This window comes from Peromyscus leucopus, chromosome 14 (assembly GCF_004664715.2).
Source record: "Peromyscus leucopus breed LL Stock chromosome 14, UCI_PerLeu_2.1, whole genome shotgun sequence".
Lineage (NCBI taxonomy): Eukaryota > Metazoa > Chordata > Mammalia > Rodentia > Cricetidae > Peromyscus > Peromyscus leucopus.
Window position 1 is genome coordinate 24,741,215 of NC_051075.1, and position 16,769 is coordinate 24,757,983.

The following is a 16,769-nucleotide window of genomic DNA, read 5'->3' on the forward strand; positions in this document are numbered from 1 at the left end:
AAGTGAAAAGTGCTTTACAACTGAGCTGTACTCTCCTCCCTGTCCCATACCTTATTTTTTCAAACAGGGTCTTTCTAAGTTTTCAGGCTGGCTTTGAACTAGCAACCCTCTGTCATCATTTTCCCAACTGCTGGATTACAGGCCTATGCCTTTGAATTTACAGATTTGGGTTGGAATCTGTAGGCAGAAGTTTCTCTCTTGCCTGGTCCTGTTCCCAAATACCCAGCAGCCACTTCCCAAATAATTGACTCAGGGCTTAACATTACTTATAAATGCTCAGCTGGTAGCTCAGGCTTATTACTAACTAGTTCTTACACTTAAATTAATCCATAATTCTTATCTATGTTTAGCCACATGGCTTGGTACCTTTTCTCAATACAACATTCTCATCTTGCTTCCTCTGCATCAGGCTGACAACGCCTGACTCTGTCCTTCCTCTTCCCAGAATTCTCCTAGTCTGGTTGCCCTGCCTATACTTCCTGCCTAGCTACTGGACAATCAGCGTTTTATTAAACCAATATGAGTGACAAATCTTTACAGTGTACAAGAGCATTATCCCATAGCATTCCTCTTTTTTTTTTTTTTGGTCTAATTAAAAGGAAAGTTTTAACCTTAATATAGTAAAACAAAAAGTTATTAAGTAAGAATTATAGTAACAATATCCAATCCATTTGCATTTGACAAAATTAGAAAAAATACTTAATTATCTATCTTATCTTGGTGAGTATAAAGTTTTGTATCTAATTTACTTTCTATTATAACTAAGGAAAACTATAATTCTAACTAATTAGTCTTCAACTCCATCAAAGATACCAGGAGGATATAATGTTACCTAATGACAGGGGCATCAGGATTTGTGCTACAGGAATCCTCTTTCTATCCTATTGGTTACTGGTTTGAGATTTTATATAGTTACTAAGTCTTTAGTTCTCTCTTAAATAAGGTAAAGTGGTGGAGGGAATAATTTCCCATGTCAAAATATTTTTAAAAATTAGATATTGGGAAACTAGAGAAATGGCTCAGCCGTTAAGAGCACTGGCTGCTTTTCCAGAGGACATTCAATTCTCAGCACCTACAAGGTGGCTCACAACCTCCTGCAACTCCAATTCCAAGGATCTGATACTCTCTTCTGGCATATATAGGTACCAAGCACACAAGTGGTTCAAGGACATATACATAGGCAAAACAGCCATGCATATAAAATAAAATTAAAAATTAAATCAATAATAAAATTAAAAAGAACTACATATTGGGCTGTGAGTAGTGGTGCATGCCTTTAATCTCAGCACTTGAAGGAAGAGGCAGGTGGATCTCTATGAGTTTGAGACTAGCCTGATCTACATATTGAGTTCCAAACCAGTCAGAGCTACATAGTGAGACCCTGACTCAAAAAATAAAATAAGTAAAATAAAATAAAAATTAGATATTTCTGAAGAGGTGAGTGATACAGCAATTGCTCTACAGTAGGAACTTAATAAATACTTGTTTTCGGCTTTCTTGAAGATGTTATAAGAATACCAAAAGAGGCATATAGAGATTGAGGGGGTTTTGAGAGAAGTAAAGCATTTCAGATAACAAGAGAGTTAGAGGAACATTTGGGAGAAGCAGACTTAGTTGCCTGGAGAACATGTATCTCATGGGAAGCTGTATATGGTTCTGGAAAGATGAGATGGATCTTCAGTTGGGGGTCTGAATTCACAGCCAAAGAAAGGAACTTCATGAGCATTTTTATTTCAGGTGACTTGAGAATGTCAATGATGACCTAAAGGGGAAGAAGATGCCTGCCAGGAGCAAGATACTGCAGTAGCAAAAAAGAAACGATAAAGGGTCTTACAGGAAGCACAGGAAACACTAAATTTGAATAAAAGATAGAGAACTTCATAATGATTGGCTAAAAAAGGAAGGAGTAATGCCATGATTCTGGTAAACTGGAGGGATAGCATGTTTTATTCACTTAAGAGAAAATGAAGCAGAATATAGATTTATAATCACAATGGCATTAATAAGTTTGTATGAAGTATATAATTTTCACAACTAATAACTATTTTCATGACTTAAAAAAATTTCATTCCAAACCAGGAAACCATACTTCTAACAAAAATTACAAAGGAAGAGAAATGCTCAGTGGTTAAGAGCATTTACTGCTCTTGCAGAAAACCTTGGTTCAGTTCCCATCACCCACAGGATGGCTTACAACTATTTGTAGTTCCAGTTCCAGAGCATCTATTGCTCTCTTCTGACCTCTGTAGGCATTGCATGCATGTGGTGCGCATACATACACATAAAATAAACGTATCTTAACAAACTGATATCCATGGGAGGACTGCCCTTTTCTGAACAGGAACAGAGGAGGAGTGGAGTGGGGGGTGTGCGGAGGGGAGGGGACGGGGATGAGAGGAGAAGAGGGAGGGGAAACTGCAGTCTGGATGTAAAATAGATAGATAGATAGATAGATAGATAGATAGATAGATAGATAGATAGGTAGGTAGGTAGATAGGTAGGTAGGTAGATAGGTAGGTAAGTAGGTAGGTAGGTAGGTAGATAAGTAGATATATAGATAGATAAAATTTAAAAGTACAAAAGAATTATCAGGAACTTCGATATTATAAAAAAGCAAGATGAGCCGGGCGGTGGTGGCGCATGCCTTTAATCCCAGCACTCGGGAGGCAGAGCCAGGCGGATCTCTGTGAGTTCGAGGCCAGCCTGGGCTACCAAGTGAGTTCCAGGAAAGGCGCAAAGCTACACAGAGAAACCCTGTCTCGAAAAACCAAAAACAAACAAAAAACAAAAAGCAAGATGAACATCAAGTATTTACCCATAAAGAAATTAGCACCTATTAAAATAATTTCATATTTCAAAGTACCCATATCTAAGAAATTTTTATATAAGCTTATAATAAAAATAAATGCAAAGTTATTTACCTGAATAATTTTCAAGGGTGAATCAGGCTGGTAAATCTGAAGTCTAGGTACATAGTGAACCAGCATGTGAAGCATGTTACAAGCTACATGGGCAACTGTTTTATTAGTAAACTGCAACAACAAAAATCATTGTTATAAAAGTTCTTCATGCATATTCATCAACATTAGCTTCTGGAAATTTAAATGTCATGTTTCCTTTTATCATACATTTCAGCTGTTGTACCATTCATCTCTCAAAGCTTGTATCTGTACGGTGTTCATTTTATTCTTTACTTTGCTTAGCAAAATGCCTCAAACATAGCATATAATCAGAAATATCTGTCAATTAACTGGTATTACTCAAAAGTGCTTACTATGTAAATTATGTTATTCAGCCTTAAACAGATGCTGTGGCATTAAAAGTTCTCAGACAAGAATAATAAATTTTCTTTCATAAGTAAAACATATTCATATAAGCAAAGCATGGTGGAGCATGCTTGAAATTCCAACACTCAGAACACTAAAGCAGGAAAATTACGAGTTTAGTGACAGTCTGAGTATTTTACTGAATTAGAAGCTAGCCTGAGCTAAATAATGAGATTTTTGTCTCAAACAACAATAGCAAAAACAAACCCCCAAATAATAATGAAACAAAATAAAATTTTATAATTTTATTCAGACTTTCCACATGATTAGATTATCACTACTTTTTTTAAACTTTGTGTTGGTTGCCTGCATTTATGTATGTACACCATGTACGGGCCTAGTACCCAAAGAGGCCAGAAGAGGGCACTAGGTCCCCTGGAACTAGAGTTATAGAGAGTTCTGATTCAAAGCTGCCCATGACTCTAGCCTCAGCACACAAGCACACACATAAACCTATACTATACCTCTCCTCCTGCCCCTCCTCCTTTCTCTTATACACACATACTAAATCACCTCCCTCCTATACGCTATTTTAAATGACGGGTTTGTTTTTAAGACATCATTCACATGTTTTCTAGGAAAGAAGTCAAATATAGGAAAGTTCAGACAGAAGAGCTCAACACAAAAACATCTTAAATTCAAGAGATGGACTATTATTAAAGCAAGTCAGAATCAAAAAGTTAATGTAATAATACATGATGAAAATGATTATTAAATATTGTAGTCACTGGGGCCCAGGATTATTAAATGTCTGGAGGAAAAATTCACGTGTCCTAAATGATCTCAATATATTTCATTAAATAGTTTTCTTTACCTTTAATGAAACACAAATTACATTCAGAGCTTCTTTAATTTGAGGATGATGAGATTCATGGACTAATTCTTCACAAATCCAAATCCCTAAACTGCAAAGTGCTACACATCTGAAAAAAAAAAGACAGTCTAAAATGACTTTAAAGAAAACCAAACATTCAGTACATTCACTGTTTACATTCACTGTTTGAGTGAATCAACGACTGTTACTGTCTGAGTTAGCTAATAAGAAAAGTGGAAATAAAAACACCCCACACTGAAACCTAAGTTTCTACTGTATTCATTACCAATAGTGATGCAGAAACAGAGAGGTAGGCTTGGGACAGTGTGCAGTGCCTTCCTGACAAATCCGTATTACTAAATTGGCAATGTGACAAGTCTTCTTCCCAAACAAATGCAGAACCTGCTTTCAACAGGAGACTCTAGTATTCTTGACTGGCAATAAGAAAATGAACTTACATAAAAATAAACTGATGAAATAAGTAAAAAATGTGTTATTCAGATTTAACACACCAGCAGAAATAGACCTTGTAGGACGTTAGTTGTTTCCCTAATGTCTTATGGGGTTTTATTTTCCTAAATGTAACTCAGCTAAGTTTCAGCTGAAAGTTATTTGATAATCAGAATCAGGAAGACATCCATGTACTCAAGTTTATGCTTCTGATAAACTGTATAATGGCTCTCTCCAAATATAAAAATATGTACATGTATTAATACTGATATTCTTAAATATAGTGGAACACTACATTTTATAATAATTCAATGAAAAAGTATTTTTTCTTCCAGAACACAGAAGAGGCTGAAGCCTCCTCTCATGGTGTAGACTATTAATGCTACCCAATTATTCACTACTGAGATGACCAAAATATCCCTCTCCCCTCTCCCTCTCCCTCTCCCTCCCAATAAAGCTCTAGAAAGGTTATATATACATATATATCCTTAGATATATCAATTTCTGTATCATAACTATTTTAATGAACACTGATCTCTACTGCTGTACCTCAAAGCACTACATAAATTACTAATGAAATATAATGATAAAGTAAAATGTACTCAAGATGAAAAAAAATTATTAGTTATGAAGGATGAAGGCTTTTGGAAGTCTGGAACAATCTGAAGCGTAGTAATCAATTTTTACAAAATACTAAGCAGAGTCATTACATTAAGTGCTAGATCTAAGAATATCTGACCTACCGTGCAGGACCAGAGGGCTCATCTCTCGCTGAGCTTAGGACAGTTTTAATTATAAGTTCCTAAAATAAGAAGAAACAGAAGAAATGACTATGATTTCATGTACTAATTCAACAAATATTTACTAGTTGGCCATTCAGGGTCAGATAGTGCTCTGGACATTAGAAATAGAGTGGGTAAGTAAACAGCTTGTTTTTATATTTGCTTTCAATAAAATTCCAGCATTATTCTAAAAATATCTTTTTTTTTTTTTTTTTTTTTTTTTTTTTTTTTTTTGGTTTTTCGAGACAGGGTTTCTCTGTGTAGCTTTGCGCCTTTCCTGGAACTCACTTGGTAGCCCAGGCTGGCCTCGAACTCACAAAGATCCGCCTGCCTCTGCCTCCCGAGTGCTGGGATTAAAGGCGTGCGCCACCATCGCCCGGCAAATAAAATATCTTTAAAAATAACTTTTTTTTCACGATTAGGAGGGTAATAAGGATTCTCTATACAACAGAGCTGACACTTAGGAGGCATGAATACCTTTAAAGTTTTTTTTTAGACATATTATTTGAGAGGCAGGTCCAGATGGCTTCATTGGTAAATTCTACCAAACACTTCTAAAAGTAAGATTGATTTTTATCAAACTCTTTAAAAAAAAAAAAAAGACTGAAGAAATAAGAACATCTTCACACTCATTTTATGAGGTCAGAATTACCTAGATACTCAAATCCATAAGGATACTTTCTTTTTTAAAAAGTCCTCAAAAAATTACTAGTATTCAATAAATAAACTGAACAGTTCATTACAAAGATTGTATATGATTAAATAGAATCTATTCCTGGAAAGAAAGGGTGGTTCATTTATTGGACGTATTAATATTGTTAGAATAGCCATGTCACCCAAAGCAATTCCATTTATAGTTACATATCTAAAGAGATCAGTATGATAAAAAGAAAACAGTACATGAGGGATCATGACATGCTTGTACTCTCAGAAGCCAGAAGGCAGACATGAAAGGACCACAAGGTCCAGGCCAGTCTTGGCTACACAGTGAAATCCTGTCTGAAAACACAAAACAAAACAAAGTAAAAAGTTATCTTTTGACAGTATTCCTAGTGCTAGTAGCCTGTGATACCTGTACTTGGGAGGCAGGGGCATGAGGATCTCTACTAGTTCAAGCACTCCTAGGCTACAGAGTTGAATTTTAGGCCTGTCTAGGATACATGGTGAGACCTTGTCTCAAAACAGTTAAAAATATGCTATAATGAAACCTATATTCTTTTTACTAACTAAAAACATTTTTAAAGGCTTAAGAAGAAATTCAAACCAAACTTTCAGAGAAAGCAACTTGGAAAAATAAAGCATCAGCATGATCCCCCAGAGCTGCAGTGTCTTCTCTTCAGCTCTTCGGATGCTAAAGGCCAGTTTAAGTTAAACATGGAACATGGTGCAGTTACTGTCACAGCATGCTTTATTAACAGGAGTGCTAAGCCCTTGGGAATTTGGAGCACACAGGCATCAGTCAGAGACAATGACTTAATCACAGAATTATTCACTATGGCTCACACTGCTGGAGTCAGAACCTTACAGAACTTTCCATGCCAGCCCCCTCTACCTTGGTCTAAGAGGTATTGAGTCCATAGGACTAAATACATGATCAAATCCTATTTCCTCTTTAAACAGAGACTGACTTCTGCAGAGGCTCCAAACAACTTCTTACTAGTTTTCTAACCTGAAACTTTGAGAAGTGCATACATCACAAGTGTTATTGTCATGCCTGCTCCTGGTGACTGTCCAAGCTCTTTAATGCTTCAGGTACAGGAGATACTCCATGTTTCATACAAAGTTCCACACAGTAGGCAAGTTCTATCACTTTGATATAATGTATCAAGAAATAGAAAGTGGAAGTCAAACATTCAGCTTTAGTTTGGCATCTCAATCTTAGAAGCCGTACAGTAGCAGCCTAGGTATTGGGTCAGGGAGTAAGTAAAACCCCCTTGGCTCCTAAGGGGCAGACCAGTGAGCAGGCTCGGTAACGAGGAAAGGTTTCCAAGCTTTTAAACCTGAAAAGGCTTTGCTCCTGGCAGTTTTATGGCTGGAGTATTAACATTCTTTAGTAACTAGATTTCAAAAGGAAAGGGGAGAAATCAGATTATATCATAAATACTAAATAAACACGAGTGTCTTATTTCTTACCTTCACATCTGTAAACTGAGAAACAGCAATCTCAGGGATGTTGGGATGGAGAGCAGGCAGTTCACAGTATAAGTTGGGAAAGCAAACTAAGGACCCCAGAAGAACTTGTGCTTCCACTCGTGGTGCCTGTGTATCGGATTTAAACACTCTATAAAATGCTAGTTAATTGTGTTCTTCAACTACTGCTAAAGATTTTGTTCTATAATTACATTACACAGGACAGTGAGAGCATGAAAAGAGGGAATGTCAATGATTTAGGTTTTAATCTAGAATTTCTAAAGAGAGTATGATTATTCTTAGTAAATATAATGGACAAATAGCAAAACTTTCTTGAAAAGCAACCAATGAACAGAAATCATTTGCAGCTAATGAATTTTAAATAGGAATAAAAGCTGGTAACCAAACATAATTAAAGGGAAAAATGAATATTCTACTTACTTATTTATTTATAGAGACAGGGTTCTGCTACATAGCCTAAGCTGGCCCTAAACTCACTTTGCAGCCTAGGGTGGTCTTGAACTTGTGATTCTCCTATTTCAGTCTCCCAAGTGCAGAGCTTATAGATATGTGCAACCATGCCTGACTAAATTACTTTAAATGTAGTTCACACTTCATTATTTCAAATAAGCTGATGACTCAATGTCACTACTTTAGGATAATAAAAAGATTAAAATGTTAATTCTGTCTCCAAGAAATGGCTACCACGCTAGATGGTTTTTATCTTTTTATGAATATGAAAAACACCACTGTCCTTAATCTTTACTAACATAATTTATGTCAACATAAATCTTACAGAAGAAAGTACTTCATGTTGCCTTTCATTTTATTAAGTCATTTCTTAAATATCAATACTGAACATTTCCTCTTCTGCCCTCTTACATGCCCAGTAAACAGGGACCAAGGCATTATTTACTTACCAATTGGCTTATAGGTTTAAGAATACTTAATAAAAATGCGAAACACCAGTATATTAGCAACACAGTGCTTCCATCCACATAAATTAAGACTCAATATCTAAAAAAGACTTGCAGCTTAGTATGATTTCAGCTTACATGACTTTTTAACAGAACAGAACAGCTCCTTTTACTAGACCCATTAAGAGTATACCTAAAATCCCTACCCTAAGGAGGCCGAGCAGGTCGACTGCAAGCTGAAGGCCTGTCTGCACTACCAGCAAGACATTGTGTCAAACAAAACAACAAAACAAAAGATAAAACACTTCATGTCCAGATTAAAAAACAACCCAGACGGACAAGTATGAAAGGGCATAGTAAACTGACATCTACCATCCTGGTTTAAAACTATCCTACACAAACAGAAATGGTTTTTAAAAAAACTCAATATTCAGTTGAAGGGATGAGTTGAGGTTTTTTTGCTAAGTTGGGTAAGGTAACTGGTAATGTCTGGATATGAAGCTATAACAGGAACAAGTGATTATGTAATAGTTGAGAAAGACAAAATTCAATCACTTGTAATTTGCTTAAGGAAGGAGGGAAAATTAACAATGAAAGATGATATGGATGGAATCTAAAAGAGAATCCAAAGAGCCAAGACTTGGAATTGGGATTTTGAACACCATCCAGAGGGAGACTGCCCCAACCTTACAGGGCACATGTGAGTGTCTAGCTTGTTTACTACAATGATTTGGTTTCTACGTAGCCTTCCTCAGTAATAGGCATCATGCAAATTAGCATAGAAAGGGACTATTATTTGCATTACCCAAAGGATGCTATACATAACTAATATCTAGATGTAGGGGAGGAAAGTGAGTCACATAAGGTTTTAATTCTACAGAACTTAGACAAAAGTTGCAGAAAATATGGTTAGTCATCTGGAGTAACAGTAAATTAATCAGAAGTGAAAGTTTCTCCTTCTGAGTTCTATCAACTTTGGCCAGTCTAAGAGGCTGATTATCTGGGTACCATGGTAATACTACAATGAAGTTGTAGCTTGTGCCTCATATTTGGTTTGTCTTCCATGTAATCTACTTCAGAGTAATGTATTTATTTAATATTCTCGAGACACAGGCTTAATTACCTCTTTCCATATTTTAAAGTATTTCTTTAAGCCAGTATAGTACCATAACCTGGTTCACAGCACTTAAAACCTAAGATGTATCCATAATGACTTCATTCATCATCTATAATCTCATCATAATGTAGGTTCTGATTCAGTACTTCAGCATTGCTAATGAGCAACCAAATCATAGTAAATGCTGCTGTGCAGAGCACGCTTTGGGTGATACAGAACACTACCCTGTTCCTCTGTAGACTAGCCTCTGCATATATGAACAAGGAAGAAAAAGTTTATAAAGCCACCAAAGGGCTAAGCATAATGTTGAGCATATAGTAGTGAGTAAGCACTACCCTGGGCCAGGCCCAGGAGATACCAAAATGCAAGATACGATGACTGTTCTCCAAGAACTGTAGGAAAACAAACTTGGCTAGAATACAGTCTTTTCTTTCTCATTTGCACATTTCCTCCACATGATCAAATGTATCCAGGTTCAGTGCTTTAAAAACACCTCTAAAACATCTCTCTTGACCTCTTGACTTATGTATACAATTATTCTATTGACCTCTCATCAGTATCCAATACACACCTTATGTACTGCCCCAAACAGTATTTTTATCATTCACTGTTGGGCTTTCAAAACAGAAATAATCTGTTAAATGGTTGTGCATGCTTTAAAATGAAATACAAGTACTTTTCTCTTCCATATATCCTAAACTTTTATCTAACATGACATTAGAAAGTGATCTTTCTAAAATACACACTTGATCATGTTAACAACTTGTTTCCTTAAGTCATTACTCAATTTTCCGTAGACAAAATCTAACCCTTTTTAGCACTATGTCCACAGTTACTACCTCCCTGGCTAGCTCATTTCTGCTACTTACATATTCCACTTACCCTGGTTTCTGTGCAATTATCTCACAGCTTCTTAACATGTAAAGGTTACTCCAAGGACATTTCTGGGCTATCCCATAAATGTTTGTTTTTTATCCCATTAAGATTTTAATTGTCAAAAGTTCTAGATGAATAACATGATGATTTCATGCACACACACAGTAATGATTATTCTCCACTCTTATCTTATTGTAATAACTCACAATCCTTTCTTCATGTCCTTCCCTGTTTCCATAGATTTCCCAACTGTATATCTTTTTTCCCTATTGGATGTAAACCATTTTTACAGCTCCTGGGGGTAATTCACCAACTAATTTTATTGATTTCTTAACACATCAGAATTTCTTTCTTTTTAATGTGAGAGAAGCAATCAATTCCAATTAAACGGTAAACTTTCCTGGACATGAATTTGTTATATTTTATCAGCAATAGTGTTCTCTTTGTTGCTTTGTGAGCTGAGTCTTGATAAATAGAGTTTATTACCCTAAAAGAACTAGAAATACTTACATTAAGAAAAGCTGAAGAAGCCACTCTCCCAGCTGCTATAATAAAATCCATAATGAGCATTGTGGCACCAGGCAAACCAAGTGAAAAAAACTGAGGTGAGCAGTGCTTGATGATTGTATTGACAATGTCCTTAGAAGAAGAAAAGAGGAAAGAAAGATGACCACATATGTAATCTTGGGTATCAACTAATCGATATCATTAAAAACAGGTAAAATGTGAAATAAAAAAACATACTGGCTGACTACCTGGAAAGACCAATTTTAATTCTTCCAATTAATACATGCTTAGTATATTTTGTTAGGAAAGTGAACTTAAAACACACTTGATTAACTGACATAAATGACAAAACTGTTTTCCACCTGAAAGAGCAGGGAGGGCTCTTTGCTTCACAGCAAATGCTAGCCCTCCATTTCCTAACACTGAATTACAGAGCAGTTTCTCCAGCCACCCAGCTGCTTCTGTGTGATTATTCACACTCCGAATCTACACTGAACCTACATGAGCTATGTGGCAACTGGAGAGACCTTATTTGAAAAAAACAAAAACAAAAACAAATTTGAAGTCCTTGGATAATAGATATCTGGCTTCAGAAACCTAAAGGTAGGTGTTTTTAAGTGAATATTCTTTTTTTTTTAAAAAGATTTATTTATTATGTAAATAGTGTTCTGTCTGCACGTATCCCTGCAGGCCAGAAGAGGGCACCAGATCTCATTACAGGTAGTTGTGAGCCACCTTGTGGTTGCTGGGAATTGAACTCAGGACCTTTAGGAAGAGTAAACAGTGCTCTTAACCTCTGAGCCATCTCTCCAGCCCTTAAGTGAACATTCTTAACATGGCATTATGATTCCGGAATTTACCAGGAAAGATGCAGTACATTTGGTTGTATTATTCAATGTGACTTTTTAGGAAAGGTTTTTACTAGCCTGTATTAATTATATATAATAATGTTTCACTGTGATATTTTCATATAGGTACATAATACATTTTGATCATACTTACCCCATAACCCTTTCTTGTCATTGACCTCCCTACTCCCAACTGATTCCCTTCTTCTCCCAACCAGTCTTCCTTCTACTGAATGTGACTGACCTTAAACCTATTTTGTAGTAGTAAGAATGTAATAGTATATGAGATATGTTTATAAGGGTCAGGACGCTACAATTATTTTCAAATTGATGAATAAAATTTTCTCATTTGCTCAGAAAGAAATTAACTATCAGCTTTGAATATTAGTGTTCTCCAAATGACATTTAGCCAAATTACAGTACTCTTCCACACTTTAAGTTTTCCAACTAAGATCAACACCCCTGAAATACATGTCCTAGAATCCTATCTATGATTATTCAATGATCATAAATGATACAGCTGCCAAGGCAATGTAATTATCATTATGTCAATGTATTGAGTGATAAGAAAATATGAGGTAAATTTTAGAGTAGAATAAACCTTATGATTGCTGTATGAAAAGGTGAGCAAATTCATATTCCTCAAATGTCAATTAAGAATCAATTATAAAATATCTAAAAACAGACACATTGGAATATTAAGAAAAAAACAACCTAAACAAAGGATTACTTAATCTCCTCAAAAAGTAAGTTGGTTAGCATGTGAAAGCTGAAAGAACACTGAAATCAGTCCCTTACGTACTGTGATAACTTGTTTTCAACTACTTTTCAAGAATAAATAAGGTCATAAAGTGGGAGTGAATTATATATAGTCACTATGTGTGAAGGACAAATTTAATTCTTAAAAAGCCAGAATTACACAGAACTGAAAAACAATGTCTTTGCTTCCTTTCCTAATGCTATGATAAAATACTTTGACCTAAACAACTCAAAGAGAAATGGTTTGTTTAACTTAGATCTCTAGGTTATATAGTGCAGGAAAGTCACAGTGACAAGAACTCGAAGCAGCTAGTCACATTATGTGCACAGACAGAATGGAGCAATGAAGGTGTTCATCTAGTCCTCAGCTTGCTCCATCTTCCACAGTCCAGGATCCTCTGCACAGGAAATGGTACCCACTCACAGTAGGCAAGTCTTCCCACCTCAATTAATGTAATCAAGACAATCTCTCACAGACATGCTCAGAGGCCCATCTCCTAGGTGAATCTAATTTCTGTCAAGTTGACAACTGACACAACTGATAAAACAACATTTAAAAAGGTACACATATTTACCTGATCGATATGAAGCAATCCACAATGCATTATATTGTAGAAATGTGTTAAAAAATCTCTGTTTGGAGATACATCTTGTCTTCTTTTCATTGTATTACAAATAAGTTTATATGCATGTAATTTACCTTGTTTATACTTATCAGTCAACATGGTTGCCTAAAATTAAGAAATCAGTTTTAATACTAAAAACCAATATTGTTTATAACTACTTAAACAATCGAATATAATGAGCAGTATCTGTTTTCATATATTTCTTTGTTGGTCCAATTTTGTTAATGAACCAGAAGTCAGGACTAGGGAAACTACTGTTACTGAAATGATTCAATGTACATATGAATAATCACAGACTGTTTCACTTGAAAGCAGTCCAAGCATCAAATAATACTTAAGAGAAATAAATCTCTAAAACTATAGTTGGTGCTTTACTTTTTATTTAAATATAATGAAGACAGGCTCTTCTAGAGTTGTGGGTATAGCTCAGTGCTATAGCACTTGTTTAGTATGTGCAGGCTGTGGATTAGATCCCTGAATAAAAATAAATAAATGTATTTAAAACATTTAAGACATACTTTTCTACTTACTTTTGCTTTATTAAATAAATAAGTAATGTGATTCTGCTATGCCTAACTCTCCTCTCTATGCAAAATTTCTTAAAGATACTGGCTAAAAAGTAAGTGTTCTTGAAGACCAAACATCTGTTAAAATTTCTATCAAATGCTCAAGACTAATTATTAAAGACTAATTTATTAATGTTTTATATATTAAGCTTACCTTAAAAAGCCAAGGTGTAAGAATTCTTAGTGGAGGAATCAAAACAGGTGGAGAAGGTGAAGTTAGGTTATCTGCTGAAATGCCAAGGTTATCTCTGATCTATAATTTTCAAATGAAAGGTAACACACATGTATTACATTATTTCCTCTTTTTGCTGTTTTACCTTAAACAGAAGTCAAATCCAGTCTCTACCATAACAACCTATTTCATATGGCTAATTATGGCCAAGTGACTTCACCATGCTGAGCAGTCACTGAATTCAAAGCAAGATCAAGGTTGTAATTATGTTCTCAAACGCCTCTTCTTTTTTGGGGGGAGGGGTGCTTGTTTCTTGAGACGGGATAGACAAGGCTGGACTAGGACATGCTATGTATCCCAGCATGGCTTCTACCTCATGATCCCCTGTCACAGTCTTACAAGTGCCAGAATTACAGGTGTGCACCACACACCTGGCCGCCTTCTACTTATTAATACTTTATTTTTCTTCCCTTTTCCTCTTATAGTCTTTATTTTTTCTCACCTTGGCTAGATTTTGCCAAAGTTCACAGAGGTAATCAAAAACTTGGGCATGTATTTCAGGATCCATAATAGCATTGACATCTCCCAAAATGCCCAGCATTCTTCGCCACATGACAGTAGCAACATCAGCATGCCACCCAGTGAGCGTACCTCCTGCCATCACGCTACAGCATTCAGATGGAAATTCACTGATTTCTACAGAAAAAATAACATAATTGTGTCAGTACCCAAAGAGCCAACCTAAGTGAAGAATCTTAAATATCTACAAATGAAAAAGGAAGTAAATATAAGTCATTTTTTTTCCTGATAATGTCAAAACCTTACCAATTCATAATTCTCTATGTTGGTAATAATTGCTTGTTAATAGGGTTGTTATTGAGATTTGCTGAAGAAAAAATATGCAACTACCACTTCTTGTGCAGCTATCAAAAATTATTATCCTTGTATGTGTGTGATGTGTGTGTGAGAAAGCATGTGTATGTAGAGCTGGTTCTCTCCTTACACTGTGGGTTCTGGGGACTGAGGGCAGCTGGCGGGGCTTGTACTACAGGTGCTTTTACCCACTGGGCCATCTTGCTGGCCTGTGATAGAAAAATGTATGTGGGACATAAATACCAATTTTATAAGCACATACTCTCCCTTTTATTTAATACCTAGTTTAGACTATATCATCAAGCAGAAAATCTTAGGCTAAAAGTAATTCCTGTAGGAAATCTTTATAAGCCAAATTCTATGTAGCTAGAGTGTCCAAACAGTAGCACTGAAAGAGATATCACAACATAAGAAAGATTCTTGTACTAAAATTTGAACATAATAACAGTTAGCATAATTATGCTTTTGTTGTTTTTGGTTTTGTTTTCCAAGACAGGATTTCTCTGTGTAGCCCTGGCTGTCCTGGAACTAGTTCGTAGACCAGGCTGGCCTTGAATTCAGAGATCTGCCTGCCTCTGCCTCATGCCACCACTGCCCGGCATAATTATCCTTTTTAATACTGACAAGGTGATAAGCAATAAATATAGGTAACTTTGATTTTAGTCTCACTTCTGCCACTAACCATGTTAAACAAATTATTTTAATGACTTAAGGTTATACTTCCTCATTTATAAAATAGATGGTTTTGCTACAGATTCTTCCAGCTTAAAAAAATCTATTCAATCCTTACAACTGTATAGGAAATTGTAAGAAAGTATATATGGCGACTCATGTCTGTAATCCAAGCTCTTAGCAAACTGAGGCAGAAGGATCTTCACCAATTCAAGTCCAGCCTGCACTTTGTTCAAGTGAATGCAAGGCTAGCTTAGGCTACACAGTGAAATCTTGCAGTAAATAACTAAACAAAAATAAACAAAAATGCAGATATCCTTGCAACTAAAGAACTTAAGAAACTAAACATTTTGTAGACCATAAGAATCTTAATCTGTGCCGGGCGGTGGTGGCGCACGCCTTTAATCCCCAGCACTCGGGAGGCAGAGCCAGGCGGATCTCTGTGAGTTCGAGGCCAGCCTGGGCTACCAAGTGAGTCCCAGGAAAGGCGCAAAGCTACACAGAGAAACCCTGTCTCGAAAAACCAAAAAAAAATTAATAATAATAAGATCTTTCATGTTTGATAATATTCCAAATATATTGATAATTTATAGTCAGTCCATTTTTACAAGACATGTATCTTATATTTGTAAATCTTAAATTTTGTCTTTGCATGTAAATTATACAATAACTAATAATATTTAAAAGGTATTAGACAGTTAATCTTCAGAATAAAAAGTAGGCTTTCAGTATAAAGCCAGTAAATCAAAAGAAAGCTACTGAGTTCTAACCACATAGAGTTGTAATACTTTTCCTATTCTATAGCATCTTCATATATACACATGTGTGTATACATATTGATATGAATCAATTCATTGGTCTCTAACTTAACTTCCTCAGAGTAAAACTACAAAATATTCAATAACTAAAGGGGCAAGAAACAATAAACAGTATTTGTTTAAAATAAAAGTTGTATGGTGTAGCTACAAACGACATTAATGGGCTAACTGAGGAAATGTACTATCGCTAAAGAATGGAAATTGATGTTAAATATTGTGAATGAAGCTAATGCATTAGGCTATACAGGAAGCACACATATTGTGGGGACAGATCTATTTAAGTTTATAGGTGTAAAATATTTACAAATTTACATTATATGTGGAAAAACCTATAAACAGGCAAAATGGTAGCAGCCTGGTAAAATTTACATGAATGATTTGTGGATTTTTAAAAACTAGTCATATCATCAAAGTACTGAACAGTCCAATTAAAAAATGGGCTAAAGAGCTAAACATAGAATTCACAAAACAAGAACTACAATTGGCTGAAAGACATTTAAAGAAATGCTCAACATC

General features: G+C 35.5%; 1 protein-coding gene across 14 annotated transcripts in view; it reads right to left on the reverse strand.

Moving 5' to 3' along the window:
- Ralgapa1 (Ral GTPase activating protein catalytic subunit alpha 1) overlaps positions 1 to 16,769 on the reverse strand; it is a 220,128-nt gene that overhangs the window by 83,374 nt on the left and 119,985 nt on the right. For all 14 annotated transcript variants that reach the window (XM_028869729.2, XM_028869733.2, XM_028869732.2 and 11 more), the window contains 8 exons: positions 14,393 to 14,586; positions 13,873 to 13,971; positions 13,102 to 13,257; positions 10,923 to 11,051; positions 7,506 to 7,631; positions 5,334 to 5,392; positions 4,141 to 4,249; positions 2,922 to 3,032 (listed from right to left, as the gene is read on the reverse strand). In XM_028869729.2, the coding sequence (XP_028725562.1) occupies positions 2,922 to 3,032; positions 4,141 to 4,249; positions 5,334 to 5,392; positions 7,506 to 7,631; positions 10,923 to 11,051; positions 13,102 to 13,257; positions 13,873 to 13,971; positions 14,393 to 14,586 (983 nt within the window). The remainder of the gene's footprint in view (positions 1 to 2,921; positions 3,033 to 4,140; positions 4,250 to 5,333; positions 5,393 to 7,505; positions 7,632 to 10,922; positions 11,052 to 13,101; positions 13,258 to 13,872; positions 13,972 to 14,392; positions 14,587 to 16,769) is intronic.